This window comes from Pan troglodytes, chromosome 18 (assembly GCF_028858775.2).
Source record: "Pan troglodytes isolate AG18354 chromosome 18, NHGRI_mPanTro3-v2.0_pri, whole genome shotgun sequence".
NCBI classification, from domain to species: domain Eukaryota; kingdom Metazoa; phylum Chordata; class Mammalia; order Primates; family Hominidae; genus Pan; species Pan troglodytes.
In genome coordinates this window covers 88,333,521-88,353,216 of record NC_072416.2, presented here as the reverse complement: position 1 = coordinate 88,353,216, position 19,696 = coordinate 88,333,521, and the positions used below count along the sequence as shown (strand labels likewise).

General features: G+C 57.9%; 3 protein-coding genes across 4 annotated transcripts; 2 read left to right on the top strand and 1 right to left on the bottom strand.

Moving 5' to 3' along the window:
- Positions 1–455: 455 nt before the first annotated feature.
- Positions 456–6,023, top strand: LOC129137313 (spectrin beta chain, non-erythrocytic 5-like). The gene is made up of 7 exons (XM_054668275.2): positions 456–473; positions 579–758; positions 1,996–2,199; positions 2,379–2,528; positions 2,891–3,061; positions 3,473–3,553; positions 4,106–6,023. Exons 1-7 carry the CDS (start codon positions 456–458, stop codon positions 4,319–4,321), a joined length of 1,020 nt encoding a protein of 339 aa, XP_054524250.2. The 3' UTR covers positions 4,322–6,023.
- A 376-nt stretch (positions 6,024–6,399) lies between these two features.
- Positions 6,400–8,146, top strand: LOC129137488 (spectrin beta chain, non-erythrocytic 5-like). The gene is made up of 4 exons (XM_063797567.1): positions 6,400–6,708; positions 6,799–6,913; positions 7,714–7,827; positions 7,967–8,146. The coding sequence occupies exons 1-4, from the start codon at positions 6,482–6,484 to the stop codon at positions 8,081–8,083; spliced, it is 573 nt and encodes a 190-aa protein (XP_063653637.1). The 5' UTR covers positions 6,400–6,481; the 3' UTR covers positions 8,084–8,146.
- Positions 8,147–10,096: 1,950 nt separating this feature from the next.
- Positions 10,097–19,150, bottom strand: LOC112205857 (bifunctional peptidase and (3S)-lysyl hydroxylase JMJD7-like). Of its 2 annotated transcripts, XM_054669674.2 has the most exons (8): positions 19,040–19,150; positions 12,775–12,928; positions 12,445–12,698; positions 12,024–12,080; positions 11,425–11,520; positions 11,117–11,193; positions 10,728–10,887; positions 10,097–10,600 (listed from the first exon to the last, which is right to left on the bottom strand). In XM_054669674.2, exons 1-8 carry the CDS (start codon positions 19,101–19,103, stop codon positions 10,512–10,514), a joined length of 951 nt encoding a protein of 316 aa, XP_054525649.1. In that variant the 5' UTR covers positions 19,104–19,150; the 3' UTR covers positions 10,097–10,511. The 2 variants fall into 2 exon arrangements, with proteins under 2 accessions (XP_054525649.1, XP_054525647.1); XM_054669672.2 differs by having other exon boundaries at positions 10,438–10,887.
- Positions 19,151–19,696: the final 546 nt, after the last annotated feature.

Genomic DNA, 19,696 nt, shown 5'->3' with positions numbered 1-19,696 from the left:
AGCTGATCCCCGGCTGGTCTTCCACACGCCGTGGGCAGGGCCGCCTGGTCGGAGCTGTGGGAGCTGACCCAGGCCCGAGGCCACGCGCTCCGAGACGCCGAGACCACCCTCAGAGTTCACAGAGATCTCTTGGAAGTCCTCACCCAGGTCCAGGTGTGAGCCGGAGGGGTGGCTAGAAGTGGATACACTCCAGGCTCAGTGCTCACCCTCCATCCCTCATCTCCTCGGCATTCTCCTTTCCTCAGGAGAAAGCCACGAGCCTCCCCAACAATGTGGCACGGGACCTGCGTGGGCTGGAGGCCCAGCTGAGAAGCCACCAGGGGCTGGAGCGAGAACTCGTGGGCACCGAGCGGCAGGTGAGCCCAGCTGGCTGCCTCTCCGACCCAGGCCCCTGCAGTCCCCTCAGGCTGGCCCGCCTGTTCCTCTAGATTTTCCACTCTCCCTCAGAGCCTCCCATGGGCCTACTGTGCATGGCAGGACGTGGCCCAAGGGGGCCAGAGTTCCCAGGCGAGGGATACATCTGCGAGATAATCAGGAGGACATGACCCTTGCCTCCCTGTTCCCTGCCCCTCCTGCAGCTGCAGGAACTGCTGGAGACTGCAGGCAGGGTGCAGAAGCTGTGTCCGGGGCCTCAGGCCCATGCGGTGCAGCAGAGGCAGCAAGCTGTGACGCAGGCGTGGGCAGTGCTGCAGCGACGCATGGAGCAGCGCAGGGCCCCGCTGGAGCGGGCACGCCTCCTGGCCCGCTTCCGCACAGCGGTGAGGGCTCCTGCCCCTTGGGTGGCGTGTGTGTGCATGTGTGTGTGCTGCACCATGCATGGGCATGCACGCATGAGGCCCTCCAGCTCCGGAGGGAGAACAAGCATGGACTCGGGTGGGAGAGCACGAGCACACGGGATGTCAGTCTGGCTGGTCAGGGGCTGAGCACATGGGCGTAGCAGTGACACCTTAGGGTCTGGGTCAGTGCCAGCAAGGTGAGTGGCAGGGCAGTCATTCAGCGTCCCAGCCAGGGCTGGGAGTAAGAACTGCCCAGGAAAGCTCATAACTGGAGACCCAGATGTTAGACAGTGACCTCTGGATCAGTCAGTATCTATTTAATGTCTGTCTTCAGCTCCCTGCTGAAGCCACGGGTGGAGAGAGGAGGGCAATATAGAAGCTATGGACAGAGGAACTGCTGCCCTCATGGAGCCCTGCTTCCTGGGGAGATGAGCCCGAAACCCAGAGAATCAGACTGGGACAGTTGGTCCTGGCCATGGGATGTCCCCGGCATCCCAATGTCCTGGGACCTGGCAGACCAGGAGGCCCAAACTGACACTGCAAAAAGGCTTGAGTTTAGGGACCTAACTGCTGATTTGCTAGCAGTGTGAGCTTGAGCAAGGCACTTAACCCTGGGTTTGTCATGCACTTAGAGTTTACAAGACTCTTTGTGCCATTTACCCTTCCTTCCTCCGTGCAATGAGATATTTGGACAAGGGCCTGAAGTCCCTCCAGCACCAATCTTGTATAGTTGTACCCAAATCAGCAGAAGACTGTAAGGGTTAAATTAGTAATTCAGAGAACAAGGAGAGCAGTGCAATGTCAAATACCAGGGAAGGCTTTGCCAGGCAAAGGCGGCCAAGGGGCCTTTGAAGAGCAGGTGAACTTTCTTTCCCCATCAAGCAGTCTTGATGGGGCTGATCTTGCTAGCCGCCAGTCCTCTCATGGCCTCATCCAGGTGAGCTCTGTAGAGATGGGAAGGCAGGAGGAACAAAGGGCAGAGGTGTGTCGTGGTGAGGGTCTGGCTCATGTAGGGGGTTCGTGGTTCTGGGAGGATCGGGTTGGATGACAACGGAGAAACCAAGTGACAAAGGGCCAAACGTGCCTCACCCGAGGCCCTGACCCAGGTCGGCTTGGGCTGTGTGAGTGGACTCAGGTGGGCTGCAGTTGCCTCAGCACCTGGTTTCCTGCTGCCCAGCCCAGCCCTCACCCGGCTCTCCCTCCGTGTCCCCGGGATCAGGTGCGTGACTACGCCCCCTGGGCAGCCCGCATGCGCCAGGACCTGCAGGTGGAGGAGAGTTCGCAAGAGCCTAGCAGCGGCCCGCAGAAGCTCAGTGCCCACCAGTGGCTCCGGGCGGAGCTGGAGGCCCGGGAGAAGCTGTGGCAGCAGGCCACCCAGCTGGGCCAGCAGGCACTTCTTGCTGCAGGGACACCCACCAAGGAGGTGGGCCCCCTCCCCTGGTGCCCCCACATACCCTAGCTGACCAAGCTTGTGCCTGGCCACCTGGTGCCCCGTCCTACTGTGCCATGCTGGCCTCTCCTCAGGAGCTTCCCTCAGGATCCAGTCCTCACCTCACCCACACCACCCTCCCCAGCTGAGGCTCCTCATGTGTCCATCCCCAGGTCCAGGAAGAGCTTCGAGCCCTGCAGGACCAGCGGGACCAGGTGTATCAGGCCTGGGCACGGAAGCAAGAGAGGCTGCAGGCCGAGCAGCAGGAGCAGCTCTTCCTCAGAGAGTGCGGCCGCCTGGAGGAAATCCTCGCGCCCCAGGAGGCAGGTCCCCTCCCGCCCTCACACTCCGCTCAGCCTCCTGCTCCTCCTCTCCATTCCCCTCTCTGCTCAGTCCCTTTCCTCCCGCCTCTCTGGCTTTTTCTCTAATATGAGGCAGCTGTGCACAAGTCCTTCCAGGTGGCCATGGTGAAGTGCTGAGGCCCCTGAGCATCCACTGACATCCCCAGCCCCTATCCCAGACTGAGCCCCGAGGAAGTTGGCCAGAGGCTGGTCATGCTCCCCGCATGGTGCAGAGGTTGAGGTGTCGCAGCCTCCCAACCTGGACTCCCACTCCTCACAGCTCCATACCAAGCTCAGTGGGCACTCCTAAGGCCCTGCCATACCCAGAGTGCCCATGGGCACAGACTGCAACTGGAGGGGCTGGCTGGCTGGAAGGCTTGGTGGCCTCTTTGACTTTTCTGTGGATCCAGGTCTCCCTGAAAACCAGTGCCTTGGGGAGCTCGGTGGAAGAGGTAGAGCAGTTGATTGGCAAGCACGAGGTCTTCCTGAAGGTTCTGACTGCCCAGGACAAGAAGGTAATGGAGTCAGGAGGCCTGGGCGTGGTCAGAATGTGGTGGTTGGGAGAGAGTCCTGAAGGGGGTCACGGGGCGCTTGGTGCGTTCCTGGAGGCAGTGCTGATGAGCCTGCGAGGCTGGGGGCCTGGTTGGGGTTGACTGAGCAAGTTGTACGTGTGGCTCAAGAAGAGGGCCCAGGGGGAGATGGGCCACACTGCAGAGACCCACACGGGGCATTCGGCTCTGTCCACACCGTGTGGTCCTTGGGGAGCAGACTGGTCTGGCTTGTGGCTGGGAGGATCAGACACCCCTCAGCCATATGGGGCTGAGGTAAGGGCTCCGGGGCCCTCAAAGAAAGGACTGTGAGCCCTGCAGGCCAGGCCCTGCCCCAGCCCAGGGTGGGAGAGCAGCAGCTGTGCCCCTGCCCCACAGGAGGCAGCCCTGCGTGAGCGGCTGAAGACGCTCCGGCGCCCCCGGGTGCGGGACCGGCTTCCCATCCTGCTGCAGCGCCGGGTGAGAGTGAAGGAGCTGGCGGAGAGCCGGGGACACGCCCTGCATGCCTCCCTGCTGATGGCCAGCTTCACCCAGGCCACAACCCAGGTCAGAGGGCACCCCCAGCCCAGGGCCTTCCACTGGAACCACACTCGACAGTTTTCAGCCGCCTTCACACCGCAACACTGTGAGGCGGAAACAGGTTCGGGGGTGGATGGCTTTCCCAGAGGCTGTGCTGGAGCCCAGAACATGGGATCTAAGCCCCTTTGTGTGGAGACCCCACCAGTGTCCCGAGCTCTAGCAGCGCCAGGGCAAGAGAGGTGGGGAAGGGAGCAGAGCAGCCCAGGGCCCCAGGAGTAGGGGCCACACCTCCAAAACGAGAGCCCACCCAAGGCCCTGCCCGGCTGCCTCCTGCAGCAACCTTCCAGAGCTGGAACCTTCAGGGCTCATTTACCAGGTGCTGCCCCCCCAACCCCTGAGGCCAGCCTCCTGGGAATGGCTGGGGGCTAGGCCTGTGGCGTCTGGGGCCTGAGGCTGCAGAACATTGCAGCATTCATGTCCCACCCCCACCAGGCTGAGGACTGGATCCAGGCGTGGGCCCAGCAGCTGAAGGAGCCGATCCCTCCTGGGGACCTGAGAGATAAGCTGAAGCCCCTGCTGAAACACCAGGCCTTTGAGGCTGAAGTCCAGGCCCATGAGGAGGTCATGACCTGTGTTGCCAAGGTAACAACAGGGCCCTCAGCCCCATGCCTGCCCCAAAGTGTGGCCCAGGGGCCATGTCAGTCTTAGGAGGAAGTGCAGCAGGCAAGATGTCCTGTGTCCCCTCTCTCCCTCCAGAAGGGAGAGGCTCTCCTGGCACAGAGTCACCCTCAAGCCGGAGAGGTCTCCCAGCGGCTGCAGGGCCTGCGGAAGCACTGGGAGGACCTGAGGCAGGCAATGGCCCTCAGGGGCCAGGAGCTGGAGGACAGGCGGAACTTCCTGGAGTTCCTGCAGAGAGTGGACCTTGCAGAGGCCTGGATCCAGGAGAAGGTGTAGCCCCAGCTGGGTGGGGGCTGAGAGATGGGGGGAGGAGCCCTCCCTTGACAGGAGGGATCCCCAGCAGCAGGTGCCAGGAGCCTGGGCTGGTGCTCAGAGCGCTCCCTCCCCACCCTCGGCCTTCACAGGAGGTGAAGATGAATGTTGGTGACCTGGGCCAGGACCTGGAGCACTGCCTGCAGCTCCGACAGCAGCTCTGCGTGTTCCGAGGAAACTCAGCCGGGGTAAGGGGGCCTTGCTGGGTAGAGGTTGGCCATGCATCCCGCACTGAAAATCCAACTGAGAGCAGGGAAAGAGTGTGGGCTGTAGAGCAGGGCGTGGGCGCCATGCCTGCTCCTCCTATGCCCTAGGGCAGGCTCCCTCCTCTCACCCGCCTTCACTCCTTCCTCTTTAGAATGGGGGTAGCACCCACCTCAGAGGTAAGAGAGCACGGGTGTGGTGGCAGGTACGTGAGTCTCTAGCTGTGATAAAACTGCATAGACCTATCCCCCACTGCCCCGCACAGATGCGTACTTGCAAAAACTAATAAAATCTGAATGAGGTCTGGTCTAGTTGGTAGTATTACACCAACGTCAGCTTTGTGGTTTTAATGTTATCATTATATAGGATGCTGCTGTAAGGGAAGCTGGGGAAGGGCACAGGGACCTCTCTGCAGGACTTTGGCAATTTCCTGGGCATCTATAATTATTTCAAAAAATCTTAAAAAGATAGGACATATGCCTGGATGTGGCAGATAATCAGCGCCCACCTTCACTGTGACTATTTCAGCGTCTCAGCGTCTTCTCCTCACCCCACACCCTCCCCCTCACACATACACACACCAAACATCTATTTCTCTTATGTGGTATACAGGGAAAAAAAATGGCAAATGTATTGACAATCAGGTGTTAAAGACCAAATGTGCTAACCTTGTCCCCCGGTACATGTATGTATTACTTTTTAAGAGGCGGCAGTGCTTACACCTAAGACATCCCTTGTTAATGGTGGAATTTCACAGACGCTGTGCCAGATGCTGCAGTAGGAAGAGAGCTAGACTCTAAAGGAGCTGGGCTTGAATCCTGGCTCTGCCGCAAAGGAGCCAGGTTAGCCTCTGAGCTCTGCTCCGGCATCTATAAAAGGAGGGGAATGTCCTTCCCTGCCTACCTTGCATGAGGCACTTCATAGGAAAGTGCTTTGGAAATTTAAACAAGCTCTACAGATGCCAGAGGCAGGAGATCTGCAACCACACCCTGCGGTGGACCCCTCCCTGTGTACCTTTAAACCCCATCCAGTGTCCAAGCAGCACCAGCCTCAGCTCAGATGAGTCCTGGGGTGGGGACACCCAAACCACAGGAAGCCAGAGCTCACTGTTCCATTCTACAACCTCCCTTTGCTTCTTTTCAACCAAGAAGCTGAATTTTCATTTTAAAAGTTTCTGTGGCTGGGCACAGTGGCTCACACTTGTAATCCCAGCAGTTTGGGAGGCCAAGGCGGGCAGATCACTTGAGGTCAGGAGTTTGAGACAAGCCTGGCCAACATGGTGAAACCCCGTCTCTACGAAAAATACAAAACTTAGCCAGGCTTGGTGGCAGGCACCTGTAGTGCTAGCTACTCGGGAGGCTCAGGTAGGAGAATCGCTTGAACCAGGGAGGTGGAGGTTGCAGTGAGCTGAGATTGTGCCACTACAACAACAGTGCAACAGAGGGAGACTAGGCAACAGAGGGAGACTCCGTCTCAAGAGTCTCTCTTAGTGAGCATGTGCCCACTCTCCCCCTCCTACATGGTACCCAGTGCAGGGATCCCATTTTCTGGCCTTAGAGATGACTCTGGGGCTGCAGGCTCCAAGCTGATCTTGCTCACTTCACCTGGACGGGGTGACCTCAGGGACCTGCCGCAGTAGAGGAGGCAGGAGGCAGTTCTTCCCACTGCCCAAATATGCAGTTCCTCGTGCTCCGGGGCCCAGGCATGCTTCCAGTGCCTGCTGAGGTGGGAAGAAGGGGCTGTGCATGGGGGGTGCCAATGCCCTCACCCATATCTCCCCTGCAGGACACAGTGGGTGATGCCTGCATCAGGAGCATCAGTGACTTGTCACTGCAGCTCAAGAACCGGGACCCTGAGGAAGTCAAGATCATCTGCCAGCGGCGAAGCCAGCTCAACAACAGGCCAGTCCCAGGCTGGGGAGAACCAAAGGGCCGGAAAGAGGGGTGGAAGGCCACCTCAGGCTCCACATGACACCACCACCCCTTGGCCAGGTGGGCGAGTTTCCATGGCAACCTGCTCCGGTACCAGCAGCAGCTCGAAGGGGCCTTGGAGATACACGTGTTGTCCCGAGAGCTGGACAATGTCACCAAGAGGATTCAGGAGAAGGTACGTGGTGGAAAGAGGTCCCAGTGGGGGCTGTGAGCAAATGCAGTCAGGGGAGGGGGCGCTGCCTAGAGTCTCCCATGCGTCTCCCCCCTCACTGGCCTCTCCTGTTCAGCTGGGTACTTGGAGGTGGGTCCCAGCAGTCTGCACCAGGGACATCTGATGGGCTGGCCCTCGGGATCAACTCAGGACCATAGAAGCACCCATTGCAAGCTCAGTGGGGGATTCCCTGTCTCCTTTCTCCCCCAGATCTGGTCCCCAGATACATGGCAGGTCCAGAGGCCAGAAAACACACTCTCTGTTTCCTCCCATCCCTGAGGAAGCCCAAACCCTCGGGAGGTTTGCCCTGGGACTGTGTACATAACCACAGAGCCCCGGGCTGGAATCTGGCAGAGTTAGAACCCGGTCTAGGAAGCCCTTGTGTGAAACAGGTGCTGCTGCCTGTGCTGGGCATGCCTGGCTGTTTCCTCCGCTGGCTTCTGCCCTCAAATGACGGCACAGGCCTGTCTGTCCATCCTTGCTCTATTTTCTTTCTCGCTCCTCAAGGGATGAGAGTTGAGTGAGACTGTACGGGGAAGCAGCACACACGTGAGGTTCTTCCCTCAGAGGAGACTCCAAATCCAGAGTTGCTCCTCAGAATCGTCCCCCTCACATAAGGAAGAGATCTCTGGCCCTCAAAGTCGGGGCCAGGAAATCACGCTGGGGACTTGCTGTGCACACAGAAGCCACTGGTTGGGCCCTTTGCCAGGAAGGAGGAGCCGAAGCAAAGGCCCAGCAGGTAACTGGCCATGCCCCTCCTCCAGGAAGCCCTGATCCAGGCCCTGGACTGTGGGAAAGATCTGGAGAGCGTGCAGAGGCTGCTGCGGAAACACGAGGAGCTGGAGCGGGAAGTGCACCCCATCCAGGCCCAGGTGGAGGTGCGTAGCTGGCTGTAGAGCTGGGCCCAGGGCATCTCCTCAGTAGGACCCTGGGCACAAGTGGGGAGGAGGGGCTTTGGGATGCCAGGGTGGCCCAGAGCTCCCCTGCCCCAGCCTCTGACCCCGGCTTCCCCCACAGTCCCTAGAGCGTGAAGTGGGCCGCCTCTGCCAAAGAAGCCCTGAGGCAGCCCACGGCCTCAGGCACAGGCAGCAGGAGGTGGCTGAGAGCTGGTGGCAGCTCCGGAGCAGGGCCTAGAAGCGGTATGAACCCACAGGCCTTGCCCTTGCCGACCCATCCTCCAGCATCTCAGTCCCCACAGCTCCCCTCAGCCCATGTTCCCCTAGGATTCCTTCTCCACCCTTCAAATAACTGTACTGTCCTCCCAGTAACTCCCAGCCCGTGGGCCCTCCTGTGGTTGAGGTGATTAAGGGACAGAAGACACCAGTGGGCATGGGGGAGAGGGGTTTGAAGGCCTGACGACTAGCTGATGAGTGCTGTGGGCAGGAGGGAGGCGCTGGATGCCTTGCACCAAGCTCAGAAACTCCAGGCAACGCTGCAGGAATTGCTGGTCAGTGCCCAGAGGCTGCGGGCTCAGATGGACACGAGCCCCACCAGGGTCAGCCCAGGGCCCTCACACTCCAGGCAACTGAGTCAGAGGAGCATGGAGGAGCCACTTGCTTCCAGGGCCTCAGGGCGGCAGCTGGGAGCCTCTGAGTCTCCAGGGCCCAAATCTATGGTGCCAGGTAGCTCTGCCAGGAGCCCATTCCCAGGACAGAAAACACTCAGGATGGATCCCTCATCCCCAAGCCTCCTTCTCCCCTGGCTTCTGCCCACTACCCTGGTCTTGTGGTCAATAAACTCCCCTCCCTACCCCTGGAGAAGACCACAGCTCCCATAATAAACATATTAACTAGGCCCCAGGTAGAGACCAGGGGTCCCAGTAGGGACCCAGGGCCCTGCCAGGCCTTACCACAGCCATGAGACTGAGTCCTCAGGAGCAGGAATGATGGGGCAGTGGCCACAGGATCAAGGACTGTCAGCTTTCTAACCCAGAGCCAGGGATGTGATGTCCCAATTGGTCCCAAGTCCCTCCTACCCGCCGCCTCCCTAAGCCTATACTAGAGCTCCTGCTACCTCTGTGGCACTTGCCAGCCTTTACCAGCTGGGCCTGCCCCACCCAGCCCTGCAATCCCAGCCTGGAGAGCTTGCTGCCAGGGGCTGAGCAGAAGGAAAGCAGGGGTGAGTCCCAGAACAGCAGCCAAGGGAAGAGTGGAGTTCCCTGTCACAGGCCTTTCGCAACTCTGGCACCTGTTGGACAGGAATGCCCAGTCTTGATGGCAGGGCTCCATCAATCTGAGATGAACACCCGGGCCCCCTCACGACAGGCAGGGGAGTGGCTGTCACATAAAACAGCCCTTCAAAGCTAGGTGCTGAGTGGCCAGGGATGAGGCCTGTGGGTTGGCACTCAGGGGCAGGGGGTTCTTCTGCCTCCAGGGCATGGTGTGTGGGGGGGTCAGCGTGTGGAGACCAACTCTTTCCTCAGAGGGACAGCCCCAGGAGAGGCGGGGGCTTCCGTCCCTTCCTGCCTGTGCCTGTTATGGGAGAAACAGGGGTTATCCCCAGGGCACCAGGTCCCACCTGCTGCCCCTGAACTGGGGGAGGACAGTAACCAGAGGAGAGCTAGGAATAGCTCTCAAGGTCCTGGGCCAAAGAGGTCCGGACCAGAGAGCTACAAGACTCAGGTCTGCTTGCTTGTCCCAGGGAGGGGCTGCGGTGGCCTCTCATGGACAGCGGGACTTGGGCAGCTGACGGCTCTTTGGGCCCAGGCTGGGATCCAGCCCTCACCCCCAGTGAAGGTCACCCTGAAGTTTTTACCTGAACCTTCAGGCCCTCCTTAGACCACAGAAGGCAACTTCAAGAGGGAGGATCAGAACATACGACTCATAAGCCAGGCGCAGCGGCTCACACCTGTAATCCCAGCACTTTTGGGAGGCCGAGGCAGGTGGATCACGAGGTCAGGAGATCAAGACCATACTGGCTAACACGGTGAAACCCCGTCTCTCCTAAAAATACAAAAAAATTAGCCGGGCATGGTGGCATGCACCTGTAGTCCCAGCTACTTGGGAGGCTGAGGCAGAATAGTGTGAACCTGGGAGGCGGAGCTTGCAGTGAGCTGACATCCCACCACTGCACTCCAGCCTGGGTGACAGAGCGAGACCCCATCTTAAAAAAAAAAAAAAAAAAAAAGGACATACGACTCACAGCTACCTTTTATTCCACATGTCCTGTGTGCCAGCTCCATACTGGTCCTCATAGACATCATCTCCAAGCCCACAACAGCCCCGCGAGGTACAGCCATTATTATCTCTTTACTGACAGGACACCAATGCCCGAGACGCAGTGACTCGCCCAACATCACAGCGCTGGGGAGAGGTGCCGCTGCACCTGATCCCCACTCTGCTCACCTGTGTGGCAACTTCCTGAGAACCCTCACCCAGACCTGCCTGGCACCTTGAGTCCTTATGACCACATTCCAAGATCCTCCAAAGCTGATCTCAAGCCATGCTGGACCCGGGGCCAGCAGCCAGCATGCACACTCCAGGCTCTCTCGAGAATTGACCCGGCCAGGGAGGGGCTGGCCCCGTCCCCCGAGGCGTGCTTGGTCGTGTTCACCAGCGCTCCATCAGTCAAGGCCTGAAGCCTTGGTGAGGGACTCGAGCAGCTGGAAGTAACTATACTTGAGGTCGTATTCCATGTCATACCAGAAATTCACTGTGGGAAGAATGGGGATCTGAGCATGAAGATCCCTCTTCTGACCCAGAGCCTCCCAAGCCTCCCCACAGAGGCCCTGCTGGACCTTGGCAGGGCCTGTCCCCAGGCGGCCTGGGCAACTCCTCACCTGCGACGCAGCCCTGGGACTGCTGGACGTGGTGGAACCACAGAGCCAGCAGATAGAGCATCTCACCGGCCCGCACCGTGCAGCGAAGGGCCTGGGCCTGACTGTAACTAGGGTACCGTGCTAGGTCTGGTGCCAAGGGGTCCAGTGGGATCCAGGGCACCTGGGAACACATCAGATGCCAGCGAGCAGCCCCCCAGACCCCCCAGGACTTCAGGCTCTGTCCCTTCCAAAGGTCAACAGCACAGGCCCTGCTTGGCTCAGCACTGAAAGGCCTCAGACTTAGGGACTTTTCAGAGCAAGGTGCCACCTCCCCAGATCTTTTGTGCCTGCTCTTCAGAGCCAGGCTTCTGCCCTTCTCCCTCCCTAGAGCCCAAGAACAGGACAGACACCTTCTCCATGGCCTCTTCATCCGCCACCTTAAAGGTGCCCTCTTCAGTTAGCTGGTAGGTTGCCGGCGTGTACAGCTCTGGAGCCCAAGGGAGAAGGGTGTGGGGGAATTGCAAACAGCCTGGAACTTGCCAGACCCTCCTCCACCCCAGCCAGCCCTGGGCAGGGGCAAGGGGATCAGGGGCCCTGGTGCACTGGGGATGCCACAGCCACACCTCAGGCCTGGGAACTGGCCTCCCAGGCTCTTGCTGCCTCCCTCCCCCTTGGGCCAGCTATTCCCCAGCCCCTCCCTGCAGGCCACATCCCCTACCATAGGGGATGAAGGGCCGGTCGCTGGGCGGATGGAACAGGAAATGCTTCTCTCCTGAGACCACGCAGTAGAGGTTCTCATAGTGGTCCTTTTGCACTGCCAACAGAAAGAAGGCCCAGGGGCAGGGTATGGAGGGCAGGGGCACAGGAGGAGGCAAACCATCATGCTGAGAGCCCTGCACCCCAAGACGGCCTATGACAAAAGAGAAGCACGCACAGAGCCAGTGGGCTGGAGATGCCAGGGGCTCTGATGGGCATTCTGGAACTCTGCCTACCAGGGACCTGATGCTCACCAGGCCCTGGACTCCTCTTCAACAAGAGGGGAAGTTCTCCTACACCTACCCCCTGGCCCAGCGGGCCTTCAGGGAGGTTTCTTTGGGTCTAGAAGAAACAATGCACCCGCCCCCAATGCCATGGGTCCACTCCCCGACCTCAGCTGTCAGGGGAAACCCTCTGTGGTGACCGAGTCCTAGAAGCCAAAAGAAATCTTAGAGAACAGCCCAACCTCCACCCAGGGCCATCCCTCCACTCCTGGCCTCGTCTTCCCTCCCTCTGCCCCAACCTGCTCCTTCCCCACCTTTGTATTCCCCTTACACCTACAAGAAGTCACCGCAGCCACCTCCCCCAGCCAGAAGTTCACAGCATCGGGCATCTTTCCTGCAGGACAGAAGGCAGAGAGCAAGTTAGGAAGGCCAGGCTGGGGAAAGCTGCCATCCAGTGATGCCAGAGCCAAAACCTGGGTGAGCACAGGAGAATCCCAAGAAACGGGTCAGGGAGAAGAGGCAGAGGTTGGGAAATCTTGGGGAAGGGGTCCTCCCTCGCTGGGGCAGAAGGAAGGACAACAATCTTTGGCAGTTCATCTATGATTAAGTCAAGGCCTGGGAATGTATTTAGTGAGCTGCACCAGATGCTGACAGGACCAAGCCCATAGGCCAGGTCATCACCTAAGGGCAAACAGGCTGACCCCCCTCCTTCCCATATCTTCCCTGTCCAGGGCCAGGACCACCCCACCTCCATTCACCCAGGGCTTCGGAGGCCCAGGGCACATGGGATTCCAGATCAGGCAGCAGCTGGGGCAGCTCAGTGGGCAGGTTGGAGCACTGCTTCTGCACATAGAGGACTCCAGGGTGCTGGGCCCGGCCCTCCCGCACATCCAGCACGAAGCTCAGGGGCAGGCGGCGCTCAGCTGGCATCATGAAGTGATCCCCTCTCACGGCATCCGCGTAACCATCCGGGGTCACGGCCACACTCACCTCTGTGGAGCCCACTGTGGCTCTAGAGGAATGGACACTCAGCCCATGCCCAGATGCCAGTAATCACTGCTCACACCAGACCCCAGGGCAGCTCCCACCTGAAGTAGGGGAGGGACCACTTCTGGAGGGCCGGCCAGTGCTGCAGAGCGTTGCGGATGATGCACGGCCTGTTGGGGCAGACCCAGTCCCGGTAGAAGTGGAGCGGAGTTGGAGGTTTGTCCAGGTAGGGCACAGCAAGAGGCACGCAGAGCTCTGAGAGAAAGAAGAAGACAGGGGATGGAAGGGCTGATGTCTGCAGCACCCAGTCCCTGCCCAAGAGGTGCCCTCCCTGGAAAGGCCACACTGTGTCACTGGGAAATGCTCGTTGGTGACCAAAGGACCCTGGACAACCAGTAATAGAAAGATGAGGATGGAAAAATGAAAGCAGAAAGCATCACGCACACACACCAGCATGGGCCCTGACCGTCCACGGGGCCAGAGGCTGCTACCCAGCCCATAAGCCAAATCCCCTGTGGGGCTGTGTCTGCACAGTGGACCCTATGCCTTCCCACCCTGGAGAGGCCAGCCTCCTAGCATCTACCAGGAAAGGCCACCATGGAAGTGGCATTGGGAGCTCCAGAATGAGTAAGGCTGAGGCCCCATGGCCACGGGCTATTCTGGGTGTTGTGTGGCTCTGGGAAGCCCCCTTTAACAGTGACATTTACTGAGCACCAGGAATGTGCTCAGCACCTGGCTTGGCTAATCTGGGGCTATCAGGGATGACACAATCATCATCTTAAGAAATTTACAACCTTCTTACCCGGGAAGACAAACTACCAGATGACACCAATGGAGGAAAAGGAAGGGCTCGGCTATGGTTTGGGTCCTGCTGAACAGCATCACCATCTCCAGACACCCAGGGCCACCACGTACACTTTGGCAGGCTGCGTGGTGTGCTGCCTGCGCAGGGGTCTACAGTGGCCCTGTGTCACCTCTAATCAAAATCTTTTTGACTCAGCTTTCTCCTTCACTCCTGTCATCCTACTGGTTGGCTCTGAGTCCTGTTGATTCTGTCTCCTATGTCTCTCAAACCCACCGTCTCCTCTCCTCCGCTGGCATCCACATTCCAGCTACCTCCTTTGGGTCCTCACTCAAATATCACATTGATAAGACTTCCTTCTCCGACTATACTTTCTAAATTTATAATCTGTCCCCCTGCCGCAAATCTTTATATCCCTTTCCGTATTTTTTCTCATTAGCATTCATCACCATCTGACATGCTATATATTTTAGGGCTAGACGTGGTGGCTCATGTCTGTAATCCCAGCACTTTGGGAGGCAGAGGCAGGAGGATTGCTGAGGCTGGGAGGTCAAGACCAGCCTTGGCAACGTAGGGAGACCCCATCTCTACAAAAAAATTAAAAATTAACTGGACATGGTGGCATGCACCTATACTCCTAGCTACGCTAGAGGCTGAAGCCAGAGGATCACTTGAGTCCAAGAGGTAGAGGCTGCAATGAGCTATCATCGTGCCACTGCACTCCAGCCTGGGTGACAGAGCAAGACTTTATCTCAAAATATATATATATATATATATATATATATTTCACCTATATAAACTGTTTATCATTCTTTCACCCTTGCAAATATATATATATGTATATATATGTATATATATATACATATATATATATATATATTTCACCTACATAAACTGTTTATCATTCTTTCACCCTTGCTAGAATGTGAACTCCACAAGGGCAGAGACACTTGTCTGTTCACTGATGCACCCCTGGGACCTAGAACAGTACCTAGCACACAGCATGTGCTCAGCAAGTATTTGCCTAATGTTGAATAAAAGTCTCCAGTATCCTGGCTGGATGGTTGCAGTAGTGAACTAGCTGGTTTCTCTGGCTTAATTCCACTCCCTCCCAAAGCATTCACCATCATAGCCCCAGTCATCTTCTGAAAATACAATCTCATATTGTCATACCCCTAGTAACAAATGCCTCGATGGCTTACCACTGCTCCTTAGAGAATGCCACCTGCCTTGGCATGCACGACCAGGCCCAACCTACTCTTCCAGTCTGATTTCCTGTCTCGTGCCTGCCCTTGCCACACATCCTCTATTCAGGTGGTACCTTTGTTACAGCTGCTCAGACTGGAGTGTCTTTCTGCTGGTTGTTATAAAGTGTACAGGGCTTTGCTTTGCTACATTCATGCTCTAGGTCGAGCCAGAAGGCCGTGGTTCCCATTTGGTGGTTACCACATGCTGCTCCAAATGGTCCCGGCACTGATGTTCACCTCTGAGGTTACGCTGCACCTCTCACAGCAACACCATGCCAGTCACCTTTACTTTCTGATCAGTTGGAAAGTGAATGTTCTTAGATCAAATATTGTAACTGAGTGAGAAGACCCCACTGGGCCCAGGAAAACTGGAAAGGAAAGAGTTAGTGTGCCTGCTTGCTTCCCTGGCTAGAGGCAAGATGGCACCCATCCAGGAGATATGGAATCCAGGAGACAGCAAAGTGGCAAAGGCCTTCCCAGTCACGCCAGCCCATCCAAGCAGTCACCTTGAGAGACGGGGTGGTCTGGGGCTCAGTACATCTTCCTGTTGTACTCGCTGAGATTAAGAGACAGGGTCTTGCTCTGTTGCCCAGGCTGAAGTGCAGTGACGCAATAATAGCTCACCGCAGCCATAAACTGTCACGGGATCTTTGGGGTGTTGCTTTACCAGCTGGAAACCTCTGTGGCCAGTGATGCCTTTGCCTGTTTTGCTCGGGCCCATTGGGCCCACTCGGCCCTGCAGGCTGTGCTCAGCTCATGCTACCGGCCTGGATCCCACACCTGCCAAGGGCGAGTGGGGCAGCGAGGAGTGTGTGAGCGAATGAGTGTGGGGTTTGGCCGCTGCGCACAGCTAGGTGTGTGGGCTGCAGTGGGGCAGGCAGCTTCAGGTGCCAACACAGGCACTGGTTTCCTGCAAGGCTGCAGCTAGACCAGGTGTACCATAAGCAGCTTCCACAGCTGACACTGGGAAGCATGGTGGTGGTGCCTGGAAGCATGCAGATACCAGGAACCGCAGAGCCCTAAAGAGGGTGTCAGAACCCCAGCTTGGGGAGCTCCTAGGTCTGGACTCCCCAAAGGGCCACAGCTCTTCTTTCCTTCTGATCACCCACAATGTGGCGAGCAAGACGCATGGTTCAGCCCTCTTCATGTTACAGCTCTTTTCGCCCCGCCACTCAGCAGGTCCCAATTCTTGTCCTGCATCCAGGAAGAATGAGGTACACACAGACAAGCAGAGGGTAAACAAGACAAAGAGGAGCTTTACTGAGCCATAGAATAGCTCAGAGGAGACCCACAGTGGGCAGCTGCTCCCCGCAGCTGGTCGTCCCATCGTCTCTTCTGGTCTGGCTGAGTCAGGGGCTTTTTATGGGTCTCACAGGGGAGGACGTACATGCCTATTGGTCCATGGGCAGCCACGGGTGGGCCGGAAAAAGCACCAAAAGTTCCCATTCCGGTCCATGGAACCGGCAGCCCAGCCCCCAGGCTTCAGGCCTTCCCTGGCTTGAAGGTCGGGCTTCACCGGGACACGCCACCTTCCACCCAGGAACCTGTCTGCCTCTTGCCACCATTCACGGCACCCAAGCTGTTTGTGCCAAGGGGTGCCTGCAGGCCAGCACTGAGCTGCCCTCAGCCCCTCTTGGCCTCCCTCCCATGCTCGTTGGCACCCAAAGGCCAGAGGGGGCCAAGGAGGCAGGGGGCTGGTGTGTCAGCACTGCAATAGCACCCAGGCTCGGCCTCAACTTTGCTCCATGATCTGATCAGGTGCTGACAGTGGGGAGAAGCCAGACAGCAGGATCAGGCACTTCCAAGCCTGCGGCAGCAGGAAGGGACCTTCCTGGGTCCCCAAAAGTGCAGACATGCCTGGGTCCACAGCTGCAGCTTGGGAGGCTGCAGCTGCATCTAGGAGGGTGGGGCTCCTGCCTGCTCCTGGCTCCCAAGAGCACAGGGGGGCCTGAGTTGCAGTCCTGGCTTGGGTGGCTGTAATTGCACCTAGGGAGCTCCCACTCCACCAACTTGGAAGGGGTGGGGCTCCCACTTGTCCCCAGTTCCCGCCAGCTCTGTGGAACATGTGGCCCCAGCTGCCTCTCCTCTTCGCATTTTCCCCACAGCGGTGGCGGGCAAGGTGCATATGGCATGGCAGCTCTGACCACCCCAAACAAATGAGCCTAGTAGTCCTGTGTTCCAGAAACAGTGAAGAAGCCAGTTTGCAGGAGCAGGGTCTTTGTGCACATGTGTATTTTTGTACTCACAAGTACAAGTCCCTACAAGTCCCAGTTGCACCTTTGGCAGGGTGCTCCCAGGCTTCTGGGATGTGGCAGGGAGCGAGGTTCAGGCTGCAGCAGAGGGTCTGGGCTTAGGAGCAGGTCCTGCCCAGCCATGTGAGGGTGGGGGTGGTGCAGTCGGCTGCCTCGGGGATGCAGGGAACAGGGGACTCACTACCACCACTGCTGCTCCCACAGCCGCTTCTGCTGCCCGACTTGTGCCTCCCCACTGCAGCCAGCATGATGACAGCATCTGCTTCAAACTGCCCGCCACTGTCATCAAAACTACTGGACTCAAACAATCCTCTTGCCTCAGGAGGTGGGACTACAGGCACATGCCACCACACGATGGTGTCTCACTATGTTGCCCACGCTGGTCTTGAACTCCTGGCCTCAAGAGATGCCTCCCACCTTGGTCTCCTGAAGTGCTAGGATTACAGGCGTGAGTCCTGCACACAGCCTGGGATTCTGAAAATGCATGGAAACTGCCATTTTTTCACCCTTTGGACTTCTACAATTAGGGATTTGTTTTACTTGCTCACCATTTCCTTTAGAGAATGGCTGCTTTCCTCTCCTGGGGCTTCCAAGTGAGAAAATTTCAAAAGGGATCCAAACAATTGCTTTGACCCCATAACTCTGCTAAGAATTTAACAAGGCCGGGAGCAGTGGCTTATGTGTTCCATGGCGTTCCAAAACTTTGGAATGCTGAGGTGGAAGGATTGTTTGAGGAATCTGAGACCAGCCTTGTCTCTACTAAAATTCAAAAAAATCAGCCAGGCGTGGTGGCGCATGCCTGTAGTCTCAGCTACTCCCAGGTGCTGAAGCAGGAGGATCTCTTGAACCTGGGAGGTCGAGGTGCAGCGAGCTATGATCGTGCCACTGCACTCCAGCCTGTGTGACACAGTAAGACCCTGTCTCAAAAAATATAAAGAATTTAACCAACAAACATACTCACACATGTGCAGAAGACGCTGCTCCTGCAGACTGGCTTCTTCACTGTTTCCTAAACACATTAGGCACACTCCCACAGAGGGCTTTGCCTGCACTTACCTTCTAACCTACTTCTTCTACTCTACAATGTACTCATTCAGTACACCTGTGGTTAATTGTCCACCTTCTCACTTAGAATGTAACAGGACATAGACTGTAAAAGACAGATTTGTTTTGTTCAGTGATGTATCTCAAACACACTGAACACAGCCCGGCACACAGAGATGCTGAATAAGTATTTGTTAAATCAATCCTCAAAGTATTCGTTGCAGCATTATTGAAAACAACGGATTGGACATGACCTAAATGACTAAGTGAATACAGCACTAGCACACAGACGTGAAAAAGACTGAGGTAGAGGAATGTGAAATGATCTCCAAGATACACGGTGCAGAAGAGTGTGTTTAGCAGGCTACTATTTGTACAAAAAAAGGGTAAAAAGTCGTGTGTGCACGGATATAAACAATCTTTCTGTAAGAATGCAAACTGGGGCTGGGAGGGAACCTTGCTTCATTTACATTGCGCACCATTGTATATTACATACCCATCACATACACATGAGCCTGTGTTGCTGTTCAGTGGTAAGAAATCATTTAAAAATAGAAAAAAGAAGGCAGGAGGGAAGAGAGAAAGAAAGAAAAGGAATAAAAACCAAGCAGGGGAAGAGCCAGGGATCATTTGGTCAGCCTGCAATCCTCCCAAAGTGCGACAAGGGAGTTGAGGTCGGAGGCGGCGCACGTGGGGGAGGAATCCGACCACCACCTGTGTGCCTTCCATGAGCTTTCAACAAGGGCCACAGCAAGCTGCTCAAGACTGTAGGAAACACAGGGCTTCGCCGCGACCACGGTCAAGACGGCACCGGGCCTTGGGAATAACGTGAACAGAATCACCCAGGAAGCCGCGGGAGCGCGCGAACACGGGAGAAGGGAAGCAGGTTGCCACAGAAGAGCAACCCGAGCGGGGCCTCAGGGCAGTCGCACACACGAGGTTCCGAGCCCCCGGTGTCAGCGGCATCCCAGGGCCCCTCCCGTGTTCGGAAATCGCCGCAGCCTGTGGGAGAGCCACTCACCCCTCGCAGCGGCCGGGAATTCTCGTAACTCGCTCCGCGCGGCTTCCAAAGCCGCCTCCGCCATGGCTGCGTCAGCGCCGGCCGAGACCCCGCCTTTCCCCGACGCCCCACCGCAGGCCACACCCCCAGCACTCGCCCCGCCCTCCCCGCCGCAGGCCACACCCCCAGACCCTCGCCCCGCCCTTCCAGAGGCACCCGCCGCAGGCCACACCCCCAGCACTCGCCCCGCCCTCCCCGGAGTCCCCGCCGCAGGCCACACCCCCAGACCCTCGCCCCGCCCTCCCCAGAGTCCCCGCCTCAGGCCACACCCCCAACACTCGCCCCGCCCTCCCCGGAGTCCCCGCCGCAGGCCACACCCCCAGACCCTCGCCCCGCCCTCCCCAGAGTCCCCGCCTCAGGCCACACCCCCAACACTCGCCCCGCCCTCCCCGGAGTCCCCGCCGCAGGCCACACCCCCAGACCCTCGCCCCGCCCTTCCAGAGGCACCCACCGCAGGCCACACCCCCAGCACTCGCCCCGCCCTCCCCGCCGCAGGCCACACCCCCAGACCCTCGCCCCGCCCTTCCAGAGGCACCCGCCGCAGGCCACACCCCCAACACTCGCCCCGCCCTCCCCACCGCAGGCCACACCCGCAGACCCTCGCCCCGCCCTTCCAGA